General features: G+C 39.8%; 1 protein-coding gene across 1 annotated transcript; it reads right to left on the reverse strand.

The window, feature by feature from the left end:
* Positions 1 to 823: 823 nt before the first annotated feature.
* On the reverse strand, positions 824 to 15,883 carry LOC103612138 (serpin A3-4). Its single transcript, XM_008629732.2, has 5 exons — positions 15,763 to 15,883; positions 13,221 to 13,866; positions 6,752 to 7,022; positions 4,057 to 4,204; positions 824 to 2,408 (listed from the first exon to the last, which is right to left on the reverse strand). Exons 2-5 carry the CDS (start codon positions 13,852 to 13,854, stop codon positions 2,220 to 2,222), a joined length of 1,242 nt encoding a protein of 413 aa, XP_008627954.2. The 5' UTR covers positions 13,855 to 13,866; positions 15,763 to 15,883; the 3' UTR covers positions 824 to 2,219.
* Between the last annotated feature and the right edge of the window lie 6,046 nt (positions 15,884 to 21,929).

The following is a 21,929-nucleotide window of genomic DNA, read 5'->3' on the forward strand; positions in this document are numbered from 1 at the left end:
TAGGGTTTCTTGGATTTACTTCCAAATGCACTGTTGTACATTTTTACAGGAAAGCGAGCTGCAAGATCTGGTTATGTCAGAAAACTATCTGTGACCTAGGAAAATCTGCAGTGCCTTTAGATTGGTGTGGATTACAAATATCTGTAAGAAACTGTAGAAAAGTACCCTGTCTTGGTTTGCTGTGGACCCAGTGATATAGGCAAATTTAGTACATCTCATTTTCAGTTTGGAAAATACAAAATTTATTATTGCCTTATTTGAATGCCATAGAGATGAGTTTTTTTCACTGGGATTTTAACTTGGAAGTGGGTTCCTCCTCAGAAAGCTGACAGCTTCCAAGCACTTTTCTTGTTTCCCTGCTGTAATCTATTAAAACCCAAAAAGGTACGATACAGATGGCCTGTAGTTTTTTATGGAATAACAGAAACTACAACTCAAAACACATGCCAAGACTGATAAAGTAGCTATTAGAGGGAGTCAAGAGAGAGCTTTTTAGAAGAGAGCTGAGAAGAAGCTACACAGAAGCTACACACCTGATCAAGTAGAAGCAGCACACTTTCTAAAGGCTTTGAAATAAACATCTTTGCATGAAATGAATGCCCAGCCTTCCCAAAAGGTTCTCTGCCTAGCAGAGATAACTTACTGTTTATTGCTCAGGCTAAAGGCAGAGGACTTTCTGAAACTCCTTACTGGCATTACTGTGCCAATCTAATGTATATGAGCAGTAAATTAATAATTATTTGTTGACACACTAAAAAAAAAGGTGTTTGAACCATACTTAAGTCTTAACTCTGAATTATAGAAGTAACATAGCAAAATTAGAAACTTTTTAATGTCATGTTTATTCATTGTTGTTGTTCTACCATAGTATATTTGTCTGCATATTTCAAGGCTGTACAAAGACTGGTGTAAGTGCTTAATATCTATTAACAGACTAACCCACTTTAGTCAATAATTTACCCCTCCTGCAACCAGAGATCAGATATATACCAGGAATGTGAGCAAAGAAATAAAATAATGATAGATATTGTAAAAACCAGAAGAAAAAAAATAGATAAGAAAGTGAACAAAGAAATAAAATAAGCATGTTCATTATGAGTGTGACTGATTATAGTGTCTCTTAATAGTGAAAACAGCTCTTTATAATATTGTGGCTATACTAACCATGAAGCGGATGAGAAAAGGAGTACCAATGTTGTATTACTGGACAGTCTGGACACAGAAGGGGTTATATCAAGAGACATGGCAAGTGCCCCTGATGGGATATGGGTGTTATTGGTAGGGTGCTTGATCCTACAAACAATACTGGAATGGCGCTTACTAACATGGGTAATCTCCAACGTGCAGAGAGTAATGGTGCAGACACTGGCACCAGGGGGAGATTGCTTGTGCTTCCTGCTGCCTGGGAACTTCTAGAAGCTACTTTAGGTGCAGGCATAAGCTAGAAGCAGTCTTCTGGCTTCTCTGAGCTATATTGATTCACAATGGTTGGCTCCAGGGTACCAAACTGCAGAGATCAGATCTACCTCTTCTTTTCTTAGATCAAATTCTTAGAACCTTTAAAGTTTGCCATGGAATGAGTCTAGACTGTAGATTTCACAGAAATGGTAGGCAGGGGAGTATATATCTGCAGGGGAAAAACACACCTTCTTTGAGACCCCTTTGCAGCAGCCAAGTTGGGACAACAGCTGGCAGGCAAGGGTGTAAGAGACTCACGGGACAACAATGGTACTATGCAAGGTAATAAGCATTATGCATGTTAAGGTCTATGCTAGTTATGAACTTCATGTTGGTAGGAGAATGGACACAAATAGTAAAGTGACATAACTTATACCTATTTGTCAGTCAACATGAAAAAAATAGGAGAGAAGGCAGCCATGAGGGAAGAAGCAGACATACACAACCCTCTCCACCCACATGCTCCTCATCTTCCCTGCTAGAGGATGTATCAATGCTGTCAGTATCACACAGGCCTATTTTGTCCCAGAGCGAACGACAGTTCTGCATGAATGCAACCTTCTTAAAAAAAAAAAAAAGCAGCAAGGCCTAACCAAACATGCAACTATGACAACTTAAATTGATGAAGAATCTCATCTACAAAAAACAGTGAATAACATCAGTTAAGAGGTGGAGAGCCTCTCTGTAGCCATGCCATACTCATCAGGTCTAATACTTGATTTAAGAGTGGTCATCACCACATAGCTAACTTGTACATTAACTTAATCTTTTTTCAGAGGATTCACGATTTTTCCCATGAAGAGCAGAGTGTTTTCCATAATTATGGCCATTACGAAGGGCCTGTCGAATTTAACCATAACTGGAACGGACATAGGCACTATTTCCATGCCTGTTGCAGCTGCTGCTTCGGTGCCAGTCTCATCCACCTTTACCACAGCCTTATGAATAGCCTGTGAAGAAACAGACATTTTACAAATCAAGGGAGTACAAAACTAGTCATCTAAATAAGAATGAGAGTTAAAAGTGCCTGAAGAAGTTACTGGTAATGACACCATGATGATTTTTTGCCTTTTCTTTTATACCCCTTTTAGATACCTCTTTATAGCTTTTGTATTCTTAGTGTTTTTTGGCCTACATTCTTAGACTTCTTTTGTGAAGCTAGGAGACTAAACATTTTAGAAGCTTCGTAGTTAGGGATCAGTGTGCCCCAGACCCCAAGGTCCTCTCCAGAACACATTCTGTAAACTAAGAGAGAACCATCCAGGGGAAGGTTCCTTGAGGAGGGGGGCTCATTCAAGCCTCTGAGTGGGGAATTTTTGATAGATATGCTAATTAGTAAGACCTATAATGTTATACCAGATCTTCTGGGGGTGGGCACTGTGGTGTGCATTTCAACGCATTCCACCTGGACGTGGTGCACCTAAGGATCCTTAAAATATATACACTGGTAAAATCCCTTTTTCCCTTCTAACCATGTTTGATTCTTGATTTTAAGACCAGGAAAAGGCATCAGTAAGAAATAAGCATCAGATGGACAGGTGTGAGTCCACTGCTTAAAGACAGCAAAGTTAGGGGGGAAAAAAAATTTAGCAAGCTACATGCAGCACAGTTTTCTATGCCCAGAGAGGAAACCTTGCACTCCAGTGGAGGGGCATGTCCCTGCCAGTGAAAATATTTGCTTTGTTTCTTTTCTTATTCCTTGCATCCAACTCATGGAGATCTGTACAGCTAGACCAAATGTTAACAGAGTAAGATCATATTTAACTGTGTATTTGAAGTTCATATTAGTTGAAGAAATAGCATGCAGATTAGCCCATTGAATAGAAATTTGAAATTATGTTTCCTATGTTTCTTCATGTTTTGGGAAAAATGGGGGCAAAGATGAAGGGCCAGAAATGGAGGGTTAAAGCAGAGAAACAAAAAAGTTTTACCTTTCAATATCAAGACACTGACAGATCCTGAATCACTAATGTCCACTTGAGGTCATGAGGGCAGTTGTTTTCTTCATTAGACAGTTAAGTTTGCACTGATTGTCAGCTTTAAACTCTAGGTTTATTGAAGCATGACCTATCTGTAGCTTTTGCCTAGACCTGGCAGTTATTGTTCATATGCTTGAAGCCAAATGTTTGCAATAACTGCATTTTCCTTTCCCCCAAACAGTTTAAAAGCAAGCAGTGTTTTTCCTGTCCCCTTACCTCCATAAAATACAAGCAGTGATACACCCTACAGCTCTCTACTTGCACACAAGCAGGCTAAAGAAGTCAGACACAAACAGAGGCGGCCATGCAGTGACTGTAACAACACCCTGCAGGAGGGTACCAAGGTGTGGATAGATGATGATTTGGTCATATCTATTTTATAAGGTTGCCCCATGCAGGTCAAAATAACCTAGATTGAAAATTACAGACTTGCAAATTGCTCCAACCCGATTGCACACACAGTGCAAGTAACGTGGACAAAATACTCTGTATGCCAACAACTGCCTTTTCATGTGAAGCAAAGCCTCTTTATATGAGTTTTGCACCATGAATAGCTGTACAGAAGTGATGCAAGTATCTGTAACCATGACCCCATAAAACTAAAAGCAGTATGACTTACCTGGGAAATTCTGTGCTGGGGCTGCCCAGTGATCCCAGAGAGGTCAGCCTTATCAGTGAATAGATCCATAATGCCCATTTTATATAAGGTATCTTTTAGGTCATATGTCCCATAAAGCGTGAATTTCGGAAGATATAAATTTACTGAGCTGCCAGAAAAGAAGTGCAAGAATATGGTGAAACATTTGGTCAGTTATCACAGAATAACATAGACTCACAAGAGACAAATTGATTTTGCTTTCTCCCTGAAGACATTTTGCCTGCAGGCCCTCTCTTGCCTACATAGGAGATGTACATTTTCAGAAGTTAGTGATCTTAGTGCAATCTGCTGGAAGCATCTTAGTCATGAGCCATTACTGAGGATGCAGAGGATTCACCTTGTGAACAAGAGATTCCTTTAGGTGTCTCAAGCTGAGCACAAAAAAACTGAACACATTCAAGTTAACTGGTTACTTTTGGGGAAAAATATTGGCCTTGTGTATTTATCATATAAAACAGGACAGAGAATACAAAACTATATCCACTGAAGAAGCAGGACAATTGTAAGCAGTGATAGAAGGCATGGCAAAATAAAATACAAAAGCACATTTACAGGATGTAGTTAGTCAATAGATAATTATTTTTCTGTGTCAAGCCCAGTGTCTGACTTACTCAATTTTAAGTGACTAGATTGCTGCTTTCCATAAATTAACCAAAGCTCTATGCTTCTGACTCATTTCTTCCTTGTTTTTCCCATAAGTGTCTAGCAATTACTTTTCAGAAGTAAAGCCCAACATTTACAGCTAGAAACAGCATAATGAGACACAGGTTAGTGATAGTGCTGACATTAGGTTCTATTTTCTGGTGAGAAACCAGGGCAACTCTTCAGGGCTCTAGGTCAGGGAGATGTGGAGCACTTAATGAAGCTAGCCAAAGAGAAAGTCATCCAGTGGGCAGGTGGGAAGGAAAAGGCCCATACTTCCAGCATTGCACCTGCATCTAATGCAACTGTGGCTGTATCCAGAAACAAGAGTGCTGGTGGATTGATAACAGGTTGCTGATCTCTTACTTCTCTCTGATTTCTGTCTGTGCTGATTGCTGTCCTGAATGAGGATGCAGCTATCACTGAATCATCTGCCTTCCTATTTCCTAAAGACACTCCTTCAGAACCCCCCACTTGCTTCCAATGTAGCGGAAAGGGAAAGCCACAGACAGACAGTAGCAATGCAACCAGCTAAGGGAAGCAAACAGCGGGATACACTTTCCAGAAGTGAAAGTGATGTTTTCTCTACAGTTCAGCCATTTAAAAGATCTCAGCTGTCTGTACTGGTGACACTTCAGCACTATCCTTTTTGTCAGCCAACAGTAATGAAAGATGTCCTTCACAATACTTCTGCCACTAATAACAACGTCAGTTTGCAGGCAAAGAAGTGACAAACATAGGTAGTCCACAGCCTTTAAATTATTCCATAGAATACTTTCCTTTATTAAGACCTCCCAGAGACTCCAAATAATAGCAGATGCAATTAATTGCTTTAAAAACTAGAGGGGAAAGGAGGAGTTTGTGTCATTATTTTGTAGGAGACTTATTATGGTGAAAAACAGGAAGGAGCATGAAACAAACTTGTCTTTGACAGTGATTCTTTTTCATATTGTAAGATGGAGAGAAGGAATACAAATCCCTCCAGTTGTATTTAGTATTCATCTTGATGATTGTAAAGGCAATTCTTTGGCAAAAATTATTCATAAGGATCTTGATTCGTCATCTTATTTGTCCTGTAGTCACAAACCACATAGCTACTCCCAGAAGTTTCAAAACTGTAAAGGTGCACAGAGAATGACACAGTTCTTCCTGGTTTTGTTGTTGTTGTTTTTTACCCCCATATGAAAAAGAAGTTAGATTCCTTTAAAAATATTTAACAGTGAATCAGAGTTTTGGGTTCCTGCATTCAGACGTAATTTTTGTCTTGAGAAGGGACCATCTAAAACATGATTTTCAAATGTCTATGTGTGAAGGTCACTAATGTGACACATCAAACTCATGAATGAATACAAGGGCTTGATACTGTAAAGGTGTTGTACCTATGCTTATACACATATTTTAAGAAAGACTATTGCCATACACAACACTGAATGTAAGGACTCAAATTTTTGAAAGCATATACACTTTCTGCCTTCTAGTCCCAAAGCTACCTTGAATTGAGTGTAGCTTACTGCAATTTTGCCTTCCTAAGTCCACAGAGAGCCTGGATAAATGGCTCTGCTCTATACCCTTATCATTGATCTTTGCCCTCACAACTGCAGAATGGAAGTTGTTATTTCAGCATTAACTGTACAATTACTGTTAATTTTAATAGGCAGAAATTAAGAAAGAGACAAGAAAAAAGGCTGGAGGGGTAGGCATTTACTTGTAAATAGGAGAAGGCAGAAGACCTCCCCACAAAAAAGTGAGATGAGGTCTAAGTCCAAAAACTTGGGCCTATTGAGGGTTGAAGATGGAAAAAAAATGCAGAAATAGCAAAAGTCCTAATCTGTGAAGGTTTTCAGTGTGTGCAGTACCGAATGTGAAAACACAGTAAAGAGCCAGATTCAACTTTGGTCAGGGGATTTCTTCTGTAGATTAAAGCAGAACTAAAAATGACATACTGACCCTGTGTTATACCCCAGCTCCTTTGTTTCCTTGCCTACCATCTGAACCAAGAACTGCAGAATTTTACCTTTTTGTGACTAATGTCCTCCACCTCAACATACGTTCGCAAGACAATCTTTTCTCCAGCTTACTCATTCTTCCTCTATCAGGCAGAATAAAAAATGCTGAAGCACCTCCTTTGTAATCCATTTGCACCACAGTGGAAGACAGCTGCTCATCATAGCCGTGCTTGAACAGGCCCATTCCAAACATCATCGGGACTTCAACAGCCTTGTTTCCATCCACAAAAAATTTGCTCATTTTAGTGTATTTTGGATCAAAAGGTTTTTCCCATTCAGCTTGAAATATAAGAGAAAAAGTTACAGGATATTTTGAGGACATGAAATCATAGGACATATTAACACAGGACACATTCTTAGATGACAGAAACTGGTACAGTTGGATCAGCTTCAAAGACAAACCGATTTGCAATGATCACAATCTTACTAAATACGCAGAATAATTCAATAGCAACACATAGTAGGTAGAATGTGAAGTAAAAACACTCCCTCGGATCTTACAGCAGGCTGCAAAATCCTTCATTTAGATGAGTTATCAAGGGTTCTACCTTGCACTTTTCCTCCATGATAACAGGGTTTTTTTATATGTAAAGCCCTCATATAATGCAGCCTTTATCTAAGCTCAAAAGAAGATTCTCTCTTAGGAACCAAAGACAGGCTTGTAAAGGGTGGCACGAGGGATGAATTCCCCAGAGAAATTAAGGGATTTGAGTTACTTGCAGAGAAGTGTTGATACCTCACATTAGCTGATGATGTATAGAGTCATAAAGAACTTAATTTTACCAGACTGCTGAGTTAAAAGACAAAACAGCAACAGCAGAAACCTTTTCCGCTGTCATCTTCACCATATTAAACTTTCAAAGGTTTCTCACTTAGTCATGGTCAAACAAACTGTCTACATTGAAACTCTGAAAGATTCTTATCCCTAGTAGAGAGGAATTTCTAAGCCAAATTTCAGGTATTCACATCATACGTTTAAGAGGCTGAGCAAATTTTTTAAAAGGGGGAAAATTGTGGTGTTTTGGAAGGGTTTCTTTGTTTTTATTTTAATTTTTAAGAAATCTTGCTCTTCTGTAGTAAATTTTGCCTTCTAGAGCAAAACCAATGTATTATCAAATGTAGTGGGCAAAAGTAGAGCAGCGATGCTAAGTAAGATAAGTGGCATCAAGAAAACAATGGAACAAGATGCAACCCCTTTTGACTTCTGATTTCTATTTGAACATTGATTACTATGCAGCTTGTTACAAATGAAATAATTATCATCTGCTGTTTCCACCATCTGACATAGCCTGCACTATTAAATAGCTTTTGAAAAAGTGAAATGAGACTTTAGTGCATGTCTTGGTCTCTGAAAGCATACATTGACAACTGCAATACTCTGAACAGGGAAAAGTTGCTACTTTTATATACTTCATACACTTTTATATACTTCATTAATAGTGACTTCTATCATCAGATAGATTACACACAGGACTTTTACATTTTTATGCTTAAGGGGGGAAAAAAGCACAATAACAGGAGTGACACCAGTCCTGAAATTTTAAACAACATTTATCTAGTGATCAACTCAGGGAAAACTAACTGATTTCAAAAAAAACTTTGTTTGAAAACTAAGTAGGATGTTAGGACCACTAGTCTGGGCTTCAGGAGAGCAAACTTTAGCCTCTTCAGAGATCTGCTTGGGATAAACCCATGGAGGGAAGAGGGCTCCAAGAAAGCTTGTTTGTCACAACCATCTCAAACAGCACTACAGGCTGGGGGCAGAGTGGCTGGAAAGTGGCCCTGTGGAAAAGCAGCTGGGGTGCTGGTTGACAGCAGCTGAACATGAGCCAGCTGTGCCCATGTGGCCAAGAAGGCCAAGAATGGCACCTGGCATTCTGTGTCAGCAATAGTGTGGCCAGCAGGACCAAGGCAGTGATTTTCCCCCTGTACTTGGCACTGGTGTTGCCACACCTCGAATCCTGTGTTCAGTTCTGGGCCCCTGATGACAAGAAAGACATTGAGGGGCTGGAGCATGTCCAGAGAAGGGCAATGGAGCTGGGGAAGGGTCTAGAGAGTCAGTCATATGAGGACCAGCTGAGGGAGATGGGGTTTTTTAAGCAGGAGAAATGGAGGCTGAGGGGGGAACCTCATTGCTCTCTACAGCTGCCTGAAAGGAGGCTGTAGCCAGGTCAGGGTCAGGCTCTTCTCCTGGGCAACAAGTGACCAGATAAGAGGAAATGGCCTCAGACTGTTCCAGGGGCAGTTCAGATTGGACACCAGGAAGAATTTCTGCACTGAAAGCATTGTCAAACATTTTAACAGGCTGACCAGGGATATGGTAGATTCATGGTCACTGGACATGTTCAAGAAATGACTGGACTTGTCACTTAGTGCTATAGTTTATTTGACATGGTGGTATTCAGTCAAAGGTTGGACTCAAATATATTGGAGGTCTTTTCCAACCTTCTATGATTCTATTAATATTCAAGGATGACCTCCACCAAGCACAGGAGTGATCCATCCTAACAAAGAAGAAGTCAGGTAAAAATGACAGGAGGCCTGTGTGGACGAGCAAGGAGCTCCTCGGTGAACTCAAACACAGACAGGTAGCCTACAGAGGGTGGAAGCAAGGACAGGTAACCTGGGAGGTATAAAAAGAGATTTTCTGAGCCTCCAGGGATTAGGTTAGAAAAATTAAAGGTGTGATAGAATTAAATCTGGCCAGGGACATCGAGGGCAACAAGAAAAGCTTCTATAGGTATGACAGTGATAAAAGGAAGACTAGGGAAAACATGAAACCCCTCCAGAAGAAAATGGGAAACCTGGTTACTCAGAATATGGAGAAGGTTGAGGTACCTGATGAAATTTTTTGCCTCAGTCTTTACTGGCAAGTGCAGGGACTGGGAGAATGAAAAACTGTCCACTGTAGAAGAAGATCAGGTTCAAGACCATAAAGAGAACCTGAAGATGAACGTGTTAATGGACCTGATGAAATGCATCTGCAGATCCTGAGAGAAATAGATGAAACAGCTAAACCCCTATCCATCATATTTGAGAAGTTACAGCAGTCCGGTGAAATTCCCACTGACTGAAAAAGAGATATGAGAGCTCTTATTTTTAAAAAGTGAAGAAAAAGAAGAGCTAGGAAACTATCAGGCTTTCTCACCTCTTTCAGTGGCAAGCTCATGCAGCAGATCCTCCTGGGAACTATGCTAAGACACATGGAAAATTAGGAAGTGATTGGTGACAGACAACCTGACTTCCCTAAGGGTAAACTGTGCTAAAGGAAGAGTAATTGATGTCATCTACCTGGAGCTGCGCAAAGCATTTCACACTGTCCCGCGTGACATCCTTGACTCTAAACTGGAGAAATGGGTGTGACAGATGGTCTACTCGGTGGATAAGGAATTGTCTGGATGGTTGCATTTGAAGGGTTGAAGACAATGGCTTGTTGTCCAAGAGGAGATCAGAGATAACCGGTGCTCCTCGGGGGTTGATGTTAGGACTAGTGCTGTTCAATATCTTTATTGGTGACACGAACAGCAGAATTGAGTGCACCCTCAGCAAGTTTGCCATTGACACCAAGATGGCATCATTTTGTTGATATGCTGTAAGGAAAGGATGCCCTCCAGAGGGAAGGGATGCCATCCAGGGAGAGTGAGACAGTCTTGAGAGGTGGCCGCATTAGAACATCATGAAGTTCAACAAGGCCAAGTTCAAGGTCCTGCATGTGGGTTGGGACAATACCACGCGCGAATGCAAGCTGGACAAATAGTGGACTGAGCTGAAAGCAGACCTGAGGAGAAGGACTTGGTGCTGGTGGTTGATGAAGATCTCAACATGGCCCAGCAATGTGTGCTCGCAGCCCAGAAAGCCAAACACATCCTGATCTGCATCAAAAAAAGTGAGGCCAGCCGGTCAAGGGAGAGGATTCTCCACCTCTGCTTCACTCTGGCGAGATCCCATCTGGAGTACTGCATTCAGCTCTGGGGTGACCAATAAAAAAAGGACGTGCACCTGTTGGAGTAACTCCAGATGAGGGCCATCAAAATGATCAGAGGGCTGGAGCACCTCTCCTGTGAAGGCAGGCTGAGAGAGTTGGGGTTGTTCAGCCTGGGAAGAGAAGGTTCCAGGGAGATCTTAGAGCCCCTTCCAGTACCTAAGGGAGGCCTATAGATGTGGAAAGACTTTTTATACAGGCAGATAGTGATAGGACAAAGGGGAATGACGGTAAACAGAAAGGGGGCAAATTTAAATTTAGATTAGATTTAAGGAATAAATCCTTCACTATGAGGGTGGTGAGGCTGGAACAGAGAAATTGTAGATGTCCCATCCCTGGCAGTGATCAAGGCCAGGCTGGACAGTTCTTTGAGCACTCTGATGTAGTAGAAGGTATCCCTGCCCATCTCAGGGAGGTTGGAACTAGATGATTATTAAAGTCCCAAACCATGACTATCAGTTAACACACATATTAGACAGATATGATATTCATTAATATTTTCCTCCTATTTCAAAGGGACTCTTATTCCTGTTTTCACCTCTGTCATAGGTGGCTACCTTCTAGGCACCTTCCTTCAAGAGTTTCACAGTGCTCAAGTGGCAAAATGAAATTTGAAGTATTCTTTATTGTTGCCAGCTTGACTAAGGCATGAAAAGGGACTGGTGTATAATAGTGGAATAACATGTCCAGTAGCTCAGAGTCAGGAAAATATTGCCAGACTTTTGTCCTTGGAGAAGGACTTCTGTACTATGCTAGACCACAAAAAAAGCCACCAGTACTGTGCAAGAAGTTTGTAATGCACAAGAAGTGGACAAGCACCTAAAAGTATAGACCAGTTATACAGCTAACTGAGGTTTAAAAATCCTCTCCAGATTAATCCCAGCTCTAGATCGTTAACCTACTCTTGATTTCAAGATTAAAATTGTTATTATATTATTGCTATTAATGCTATTCTTTAATCCATTTGCTTTAAAATTGGAGATCTTAAACTGAAACTCCACCACCTTTGGAGGAATTAGGAAATCTTTGCAGTAGTAAACTGAACATCTAATAAAAAACCCCAACAACTCTTATTGTTAGAACATGTAAAAGTAACCTGTAATACAAAGTTATTTTAATACAAGGTTTCTCAGGTGTGTGTCTCCATTGTGCTACTAAATGTATTGCTCATTCTTCAAACACCTTTCAGTAAAAGAAAAATAGACAGGTTTTTTCCTGTTTTGAAAGATGAACCTGATGCTTAATAAAAGCCTAAATAAAAACACTATTTGAAACAAAGAAGTGTGTTTTCAAGAGAACTAAGAAACATCAGTCATCTGTATTTCAATTAGCTCCATTAAGCTGTGGCCAAATCATCAGGCATTAATGCAAGGAGCAGAGACACAGATGGAAAGCAAAACAAAACAGAAATATAGTTCTTAATTATTTTCAGGGGAAGCCTCATATTGGAAAGTACAAGCATCCAGGTTAACAGTTCTAAAAGGATAACATTTCTTTAAAAAATTATCTAATATGCCATCTCCCCTTCAATGAAAAGCTTGATGATATTTTTATCAGGTAAATTACAGAATATTATTTTCCTGACTACAAATACTTTGCTTTCAGCATGTAATCAGTAAGAAAGAGAAAGTTTGAAATAAGATGCAATATCTGTTAATAGACCACTGATTGAGCCTTACAGCCTTGATCATCCTCTTCTCATTAGATCAGAAGTCTGAAAAGCTCTGGGAAGATCTGTAGACTGTATCTAAGCAGACTGCACAAGTTAATTAAGAAAAACAAGCTTATTGTGAATAGGCTTGTATTTGATACTGGTGGGTCCATCTCTTCACTGGAAAATATTAGAATCTGCAAATTAAAAAAAAAAGGTTGAAACCTATGTCTCTAGGCACACCAGGACTACAGACATGCGATCGGCAAAGGCATAGTTAGTAAAAAAATAAGGAGAACATGAGTGTGAAACTAAAGCTATTGTTGCATGTTTAGTTTTGAATACATAAATATACACAGTAACAGCAAAGCTGTAGATGAAACATATTTTCTATTTGATAAGATGACAAGTTTTCCTTTTATAAAATTCTTTGCATTTAACTCTGAACTAGTTGAACAAAAGTAACAGCTGGATTGAAATTCACAGAAATGAATTTCAACCAAGCATTTAAGAAAGTGTTTGAATCCCACTAGATTGTATAGGATTAGATGCTTTACTGCCTAGAAATGCCTTCCTCAACATATAGCTCACTTAATCTTCTGAAGGAAAGAAGGTTATATATTAAAAGATATGGGAAAATTTGCCATACATTTTGCTACAAGTTATCAGTGTCAAGTAGAACCTAACCTCCAATAGCTTTGTTTCTAATTAAATATAAGTGAGGACCAAAAGGAAAACAAGGTATGAGCCCATCTGCAAAGCCATATTGCAAAAACAGGTGAAGTCCAAGACTGACCTGAGGAAATAATTTATGGAATAGAAGAATATGATATGTATATCTTACCGTTAAAATAAATATAGCTAATAAGGAGAATTTCAGTAAGTGGATCAAGGTTATTTATAAGGTCCTTGATTTTCCCATTGGTTCTTCTTGCTACATATTCATTGATCTTTAGCTGGGCTTGATCAGACTTCTTGAAGTTCATTGGATAAGCTTCTCCTTCATAGAAGGTTCTGAGATTACTTAAAAATTTTTCTTGTGGCTTCAGTCGATCAAGCACAAACAGAACATTTCCCATATTCAACTGTAACCCCCCATTCCTTCTGTTTACCATTTGCATGAGTTGATGATAACCTTCATGTATGTCATTTTCAGAAATCTCACGAGGGTTAAAGCTAAGGACCCTAAGAATCTGGGTCAGGGTGTCTGATCTGGCACCCAGAGTCAGCATTGCAAAGGCAGTAGAGATGCTCAAAGGAGAGAAGAAAACATTCCCATTGTTTTCACGAGAAGAAATCTCTTTGTAGAAACAACATGCAAATCGACAAACACTGTTCTTTACACTCTGCAATGGCATGTTTCGGTTTCCTCGTCCTCTTTGATTCTGGTTTCTTACCCCTTGTTGATAGGGCTCATAGCAATAACTGTTGGAATGGATTCCAACAAGTAAAAGACACAGGAAAAGCAACTTCTTCATATTTTTGTGATTCTGTAAGAGAAGAAAAATTACATTTGGTTTACAAATCTTTTCACCTTGTGTTTAGCACTACGTCAATCCCTTCACTATACAGAGTTAGCTTGGCACTAGTGACTCTGAGATGTTTAAATTGAGGGAAACAAGCTTTCTATTTCAAGGAAGCAGACTCTGGAAAATTACTCAACGTGCTGAAGAGGTTATGAAATAATAAAAATTAAAGTCCAAGAGGGATGAGGTAATTCCAAAGATGCCCTCATTAAAGTTAAGCTACAATTCATTTTAAACTGGTTTTTTTCCAATATTCTGTTTTCAATGTGGCTTTAAGTGATAAAAGAGTCAAAAATACAGGTCTATAGAGCAGAAAGTAAGGGAGCCAGTCAAGAATAACCAGTTAAATTTGGAAATTTAACAGTTGAAAAATCAAAGCAGAAAAAAGGCACAATAGTCCTCTTCTGTGAAAGTTAAAACATAACATTTTTGAATGGACTGCATGTAAACACATATGCAGGCACTTAAGAGAAAGCAAAAGCACTTGTTAATAAGGAAGTCATGAACATTTACGGTGATTTCATAAAGCTTGAGCAATTGAGCACAAATAAAGGAAAAAAACAACTTCCACAAAAATAACAAAAGAAAGAAACAGAAATTAGGATGTTACCAAGACCCTGGAAATACAGTGTTGCCTATTAAGAAAGGGAAAATGCACATATACATAGAGCAACAAAAGGAAATAAGTGTGCCTGCTGCCTGCAAAGGCATGTCCAGCCCAGTGACCGAATCAAATCGCCTAAAAATAAAATTTAAAAAAATTAAAAAAAAAAAAAAAAAAAAAATTAGAGAAACTCTAGAGCAATCACAGTTTTTATCATCAGAAAGATAGAAAAGAGTGATTTGGCAGAGAAGCCTGCATTGGTTGAAAGTGAAGATGAGTGAGTAAATTCTGGAGGACCAAAGATACTAAAAAATACAGATAGAACAGGAAAGCCTTTTCCAGAGCAGCATGGAAACCATTCATTCCACATCTGTGGCAATACTTTTACCTCTAGAAATTAATACTGTATCACAATTGGTTCAGTAACTTCTGTCAATAGAGAGAAGTAAAGATGTGGAATAGCTGGAAATCCAAAACATCCTCTTGTGGTATGTGACCATTTTACCTATAGAACCTTTTATAAAACAAAGTTTGCTCTAGGGGAAAAATATCTAAGGTTTTTTACTTGCACTGAGAAATGCAGACTCTGCCTTGTAAAAGCTTTGAATCCTTATCAGCTCCCACCATGATCCCACATTTCTGTTCTCCACTATCCATCATCTTGCTTCTCCCAAACCCAGTGAACTCAGAATGCTGATCTCTGCTTTAATAATAGATGCTCTAAATATTCCTTAATTCACACTCTGAATATATGGTCATAGAAATACTGTTATGGCTAGGAAGGGCCTGAACCACATGACAAACCACTTTCAGATTGCACTTTCATATCTAGAACACATTTATATTTAAGCTCTGATTTTTTTGTGACTTGTCCCACCATCACTCTAATTCTTTTAGCCACAGTTTCTTTTTTTTTTCAAATTCTCTAGATGCTTTAGAGAGCAATCCTTAAGTCCCCACTTCCATTTCATTTCACGCCCTACATTTGTTATTATCATCAATTTACTTAATTTAAAACACTTAGAAATGAGTGTTTTTCCTAAGGAGAGTTATGCCTTATGGATATGGCAATATCACAGAGGAGTTACCTTTTATATTTTAAAAAAAACAGCATCATAATTAAACAATACAAGAAGCTTTAAACCAAAACTTGAATATGAACAAGATAATTTCTCAATTGATTATTTGAAAATTTTTGTCCTGAATATAGTTTTTGACAATTTTTCCACATTAAAAAAACCAAAAACGTTACTTACAGTGAATTCAAAAGGGTTCTGTTGTATTCACCACGTCTGCACAGGTCCCTGCTCAGTTGTTTATGCTGCTGAACACAAAGCACGGTATCCTCTAGTAAAGGTTAAGATCATCTAAGGGCTGTGACTCACACATTATAATTCTAGAGATTAGTATGATGTCAAAACTAGTTTTACTGGACACTTAACTTTACTGAATATGTTTCACACGTGACTTCTTATTATTCATGACTATCTGATCACTCTGGTTAGATTCAAACCCATTTTCCTCAAACTGAATCTACTGTTTCTTAATATCAGACATTCATATACATCTCAAGTGCCTGAATCTACTATTTTATGAACAAGTCAAGTAGTACAAGAAGAAGTAACTACAGAGAAATATTTTGAATATAATTTGCATAATTTCCAGAATTTCCAATAGCATTGCTGCCACTAAGGCAGGAGGACAAGGCTTGATGTACCATGACAATCAGAATTTTTGTGATCTAGCCTGGTTTGTCTCCTGCTTATCCATGGCTGGGATTGATTGCCTCCAGGTGAAGCCAGTGATGATTCTAATGGGTGCAGGGCTTAAAAGGCTGTTGTGCTGCAGTAGTAAGTGCTGTCATATGTGTACCTGGCTGTCCGCTCCCAGATGGGGCATCCACTGGCAGCAAGAGCTGTGATATTGACTCCTGGGTGACTTGTATGGCTCTGTGCCCAGAGAAGAAGAATGCAGCTGGGATGCCATTGAATGCAGGTGATCCCAGTTACAAGCATGGCCCGGGGACAGGGGGTGGAAACCTAGGAACACGGGTGTTAAATAGAGCAAGTCTTTAGATCAGCTTACTATCTTATGATCTGGGATGTGGGGAGCAATCCCCTCTGATCGTGTGCCAAGTTCAGCTGGGTCAGATCAGACAGCCTGCTATTCTGTGCTAAGCTTTACTCCTGGGTACAGAATGACCGAAGCGTCGTAGAAGGGAACTCTGGGGACCACACAGTTCAAACCCTTGCTCAAACCAGGACATATACAGAGTTGCTCAGGATGGTCTCCTGCTGGGTTTTGACTACCTCAACAATCGAGACTCCACAAGCTCTCTGAGCAATCTCTCTATTGCAGTGTTTGACAACACTGACACTAAAACAGGTTTTCTCTACATTTAAATAGAATTTCTTGTATTTTAATTTGTGCTCATTGCTTCTTGTCTTGTCACTAGATGCTACTGAGCAGAGGCTATCTCTCTCTTTACTCATCTCATCAAAAATTGGGTGGTTATACATACTCTTGAGACCCACACAGGTCTTTTTTTTCTCTGGGCTAAACATTTCTAGCTCTCTTAGCCTCTCCTCATATGTAAGATGCTGCAATTCTTCAATGACAATTCTGGCACTTCAATGGAATCATTCTGGTATGTCCATGTCCTCCTTGCACTGTGGAGCCCAGCAGTGGTTGCAGCTCTCCAGATGTATATAGCAGGGATGAGTAGAGAGAAAGGATTACTTGTGGTGACCTGCTGGCAATGCTCTTCTTAATGCAGCTCAAGTACATACTCATAGAATAATGGAATGGTTTGAGTTGGAAGGGACCTCAAAGATCATCTAGTTCCAACCCCCTTGCCGTGGGCAAGGACACCTTCCAGTAGACCAGGTGGGTCAAAGCCCAACCCAACCCCACCGGGAGCACTTCCAGGGATGGGGCTCCCACAGCTTCTGTGGGCAACCTTTTTCTGACCAGTCTCATAGTGAATAATTTCTTCCTTATGTCTGACCTAAATCTACTCTCCTTTGTTTAAAGCCTTGTCCTATCATGACAAATCTTTGTAAAAAGCCCCTCTGCAGCTCTCCTGTAGGATCCTTTTAGGTATTAGAAGGCCACAATATGGTCACCATGGAGCCATCTCAACCTCAACTCTTCCAGCTTGTCTTCACAGGAGAGTTGCCCCAGTCCTCTGACAATCTTTGTGGACAGGTTCTCTTCTGGACAGATCCACATCCTTCTTATCCTGGGGACCCCAGAGCTGGATGCAGCACTCCAGGTGGGATCTCAGAAGAGTAGAACAGAAGGACAGAATCCCCTCCCTTGCCCTACTGACCACGCTGCTTTGCATGCAACCCAGGGCACAGTTGGCTTTCTGGGCTCCTAGTGCACATTGCCAGGTCATGTTCAGGCTCTCATCCACCAGCACCCCAAAGTCTTTCTCAGGAGGGCTGCTCTTGATCTATTCATCCCCCAGCCTGTGTTGATACTGAGGGTTGCCCTGACATGGGTGCAGCACCTTGAACTTGGTCTTGTTAAACCTCATGAGGTTCCCATGGGCCCATTGCTTGAGCTTGCCCAGGTCCCTTTGGATGGCATCCATCCTTCAGGCGTGGCAACCGTGCCACTCAGCTTGGTGGTGTTGTCTGCATTCCCTGCAAGAGCTTACTGATGGCTCCTGGTCAACTTGGAGCCTCTGATCCCTGTGCACAGCATCTCACTTTCTAAAACTAGGGTAATATTTTCTCTCATTTTCCCTTCAAAATGCAACCATTTCCAGGGAGGGACCAACCTGACTATACACAAATAGAGTGCTGATCTCAATGCTGTTTCTAAGGACAATTGAAATACTAACCACAAAAATAATTCAGCAATATTTTCTGTGAGGCAAAGATACAACCAGTGAAAGCGTTGATGATTATGACCTATCAAGGAGCTCAACAGATTGCAAAAACCCCTCTTAAACAAGTTGCTTATGAGGTAAAACCTGAGAAATAGGCGGCTTTTAGGCAGGATACAGGACTCACACATAGTGTGTTCTTCACACACACCACTTACCTGAAGGAGTACTTGAGATATTATTTTCACTGCTTCTTGTATAAATGAGAGCCAAGAATCTTGCTTAGAGCTGGCTTTTAATAATGGGCTGCAGTTTTCATGGTATATAAAAACTGAATTCTGATGAAGAAGGAAGCCCAATTAAATACAGACGCCATGCTAATGACAAGGTGACGGATGAATGACTAAGATAGATTTGAACACACCCAGGCCACACCTCAGGACACTTGCAGGAGAAAGCCTGCTGCTGAACATGGGAAAGCTACCCTATGATTGGAAAGAAAGCAGAGAAAATCAACACAGTTTCAATTTCCATGAATAATGTGAATGTCTGGACACTGAGAAGAAAGTCCAAATTTTTCTTTCATATGTTTCCAGTTTCAAGCCATGACAGGAAGGAAGGTAAATGAAAGGGTAACAGGTCTAGACCCAGCTGTATAATATCTGTATTTGATGAAAAATCTTCAACAACCATAAACAAGGACTTATATTGTAATTATAAGCAGAATATTGATTTACAAATAGTTTAGCCTTTTTTTGAGTTTTGAAGATTGGACTATTTCTATGTTGCATGTGTTGAAGATATGATATGGATAGTGAACAGGGAATTTTCTCACTTACATTGGGGACTTTTCTAAAGTTTCCACAGCTCTTACACTACTAACACTGAACTGTTCATAGGTATTTAAGCCCCAGCTGGCAAAATTTAATGTAAATACATCTGCTTTGGGCCAAGAAATTGAAAGAAGTTTATTTGTGTAAGGTTCCTCTCTCTGCTATAGTAACCACTGATGGTACAAACAGGGTGTTCTACTGCATGAACACCTCAGAGACTCTCCTTAGCCTGTGCTAAACCCCAGATGCCAGGTGTGTATATACCTTCAAAGAGACAGAGGAATTTCTTAATTTGTTGTCTCATTGAAACTAAAGTACTTCCTCATAACCATAATTAAAAGGGAGGCAACAGAGACTGGAAAACAAATTTATATTAAGTTGTTATTTTCTGAACCTAGCAATACTTTCTCCTGAAACCGTAATAGGGGAGAGTGTGCAGCCTATGTAAACTGTAGGGTGTGATCAATGTGATTTAGGGCATCTGTTTCCTTATAATACTGTAAATATGATCTTTTATAAACAGTTCAGGTCTTGAGGAATCTCAAAAATTATTGTCTATTAAGTAGAGCACTGTTAGAGATGACCTACAGAGATAGTAAGCACTGCAAGACCTCTCCATTTAGTTACGGAACTTTTCACAGTTCTTTTAGTCCCAGGATTTCCTACCTACTATTACACTGCACAACAAGCAGGTTGAAGAATTCACCAAACTATTAAAGTTTGGGATAGCTTGGAGCTGGCTGGCATGCCCACAATTTCTGTTCCCACAACTATCTGAAGCATTCCTCCACCTGAGAGCCTCACCCTGACAGCATTTGTTTGGACAAGATTCTCACAGGCCCACAGTGTTTGAGTTAAATAGAACAGATTTGCTTATTTTAAGCTCCCTTAAAAAGACATTATAGGGGAACATAAACTCAAATAATTGTCAATCACCATCCCCAACACTCCAAAGGCTGAAGTGTTCTCTTCCTTCAATGTCTTTTTTTTTTCCCCAAGATCTTTCTCAATCTCTCAATCCTCTCTTTCATCACTCAACAAAACAGAGAATATGTTGTCCCCAGAATTCTGGTCAATGGTTCCATAACTTCCAGTCTTTCCCTTCTCCTTAGGCAGCAGATTAAAAGTCACATTTTGTCTACATTCGCTCTTCAAGGACCTGTGCTATATAAATGAATAAACACACTTTACTCTTCAGCATTTCCTGGATACACTTAGTGATACCTCACCTACTATGGGAAATCCATGGCTGTATGTAAATACATGCAACACTCTTGTAACTCCACAGCAAGCTTTTCTTGAATTAGGTCACTATTTGCAAACCCAGCAGTCGTTTGTCAGAAAATAAAATACTTTATTTAAGGAACAAGGCCAAAGTCGCTGTGACTTGGCAGCTCTTCTCTCTCCTGCCCAGATCCCCACCTTTCTTTCCATGAAGAGGATATAGGGAAGGATCCCACCCAACTTCTGTTTCTTCTTCTGCAGAGGATTCAACAGAGCCATACAGTATAGAAACATAGAATCATAGAGTCATAGAATGGTTTGGGTTGGAAGAAATCTCAAAGATCATCTAGTTGCAGCCCTCCTGCCATGGACAGGGGCACCTTTCACTACACCAGATTGCTCAGAGCCCCATCCAACCTGGCCTTGAATACTTTCAGGGATGGGGCATCCACAACTTCTCTGAGCAACAGGTTTCAGTGCTTCACCACCCTCACAGTAAAGAATTTCTTCCTAGTACCTAATCCAAATCCACTCTCTTTTAGTTTGAATTGGTTTACTTATTGCTTCTCCTCAAAGCCCAGGGATTTATTTCTCCCATGAAATTAGCTGCTTTTCTCCTCAGCAAATCCTTTGGTTAAATACAACTGTCCTGCTCCAAAAAAAAACCTCCAAAAAATCCCTTCATTTTCCTCTTCCCAAGAGGTCTGTGAAACGCTGTCCCACAATTAATATCTTTGGCAATTTCAATGGCTTGCTCTTGCAAATTTTCTTTGATTTACCTTTGGTGACATTTTACAGCTTTTAAGTTTATGTCTGCTAAGAAAAATTGCGTGTTATTTTTTCTTCCTAGTTTAAACAATCTCATTGTCCTGTAGACAGACACTAAGGCTGTTGGCTTTCTAGTGTCAGTCCTTACTCCAGCTCTTGACATTTTAAGTAAATGTGGAGGCAAAAATACTGCAGAGAAATCCCCTACATTCAAAGTGAGATGGCCACCAAGAGAAAAGTCCCTATATTAAATTAATAAACCATACATAGACAATCATTTCAAGAATACCTTAATTCCTTTTTCTTACTTCCTCTCTCCAGCTTTGACTTCCCTTTTGAATGGCTTTCTCAAAATAAACAAAACTAAAGAGTTTTTTGTCCTTCACAGATACTCAGACTGGTGGAAATTCCAAAGTTTTCAATTACATTAGAAACATGCACCTGAAAAAAGTGCTTACTCAGGCACCAGACACTAGCAATAAATCTCAAGGCATCTCATGTCAAAGAAACATCAACAGCTGTTTTTTAAAGAACGTGCAGACAACATGTTCTTTACAGCATTGCTCTGTCAGCACAAAAAAACCAGAAACCAAGGAAGAGGATGACAGTCATCATAAGAGGTCCTTTTTTTTTTTTTTTTTGTGAGGGGCACGATCAAGTGCTGAAGGGCTTGGTTAAATGTTATCTGAATACCATTAAGTATCAATTATCTAATTACTTTGGAATCAGGTGTAAGAATTTAGTTACCAACTATTTCTCTTGC

Source organism: Corvus brachyrhynchos, unplaced genomic scaffold (genome assembly GCF_000691975.1).
Source record: "Corvus brachyrhynchos isolate BGI_N302 unplaced genomic scaffold, ASM69197v1 scaffold1, whole genome shotgun sequence".
In the NCBI taxonomy this organism is placed as follows: Eukaryota; Metazoa; Chordata; class Aves; order Passeriformes; family Corvidae; genus Corvus; species Corvus brachyrhynchos.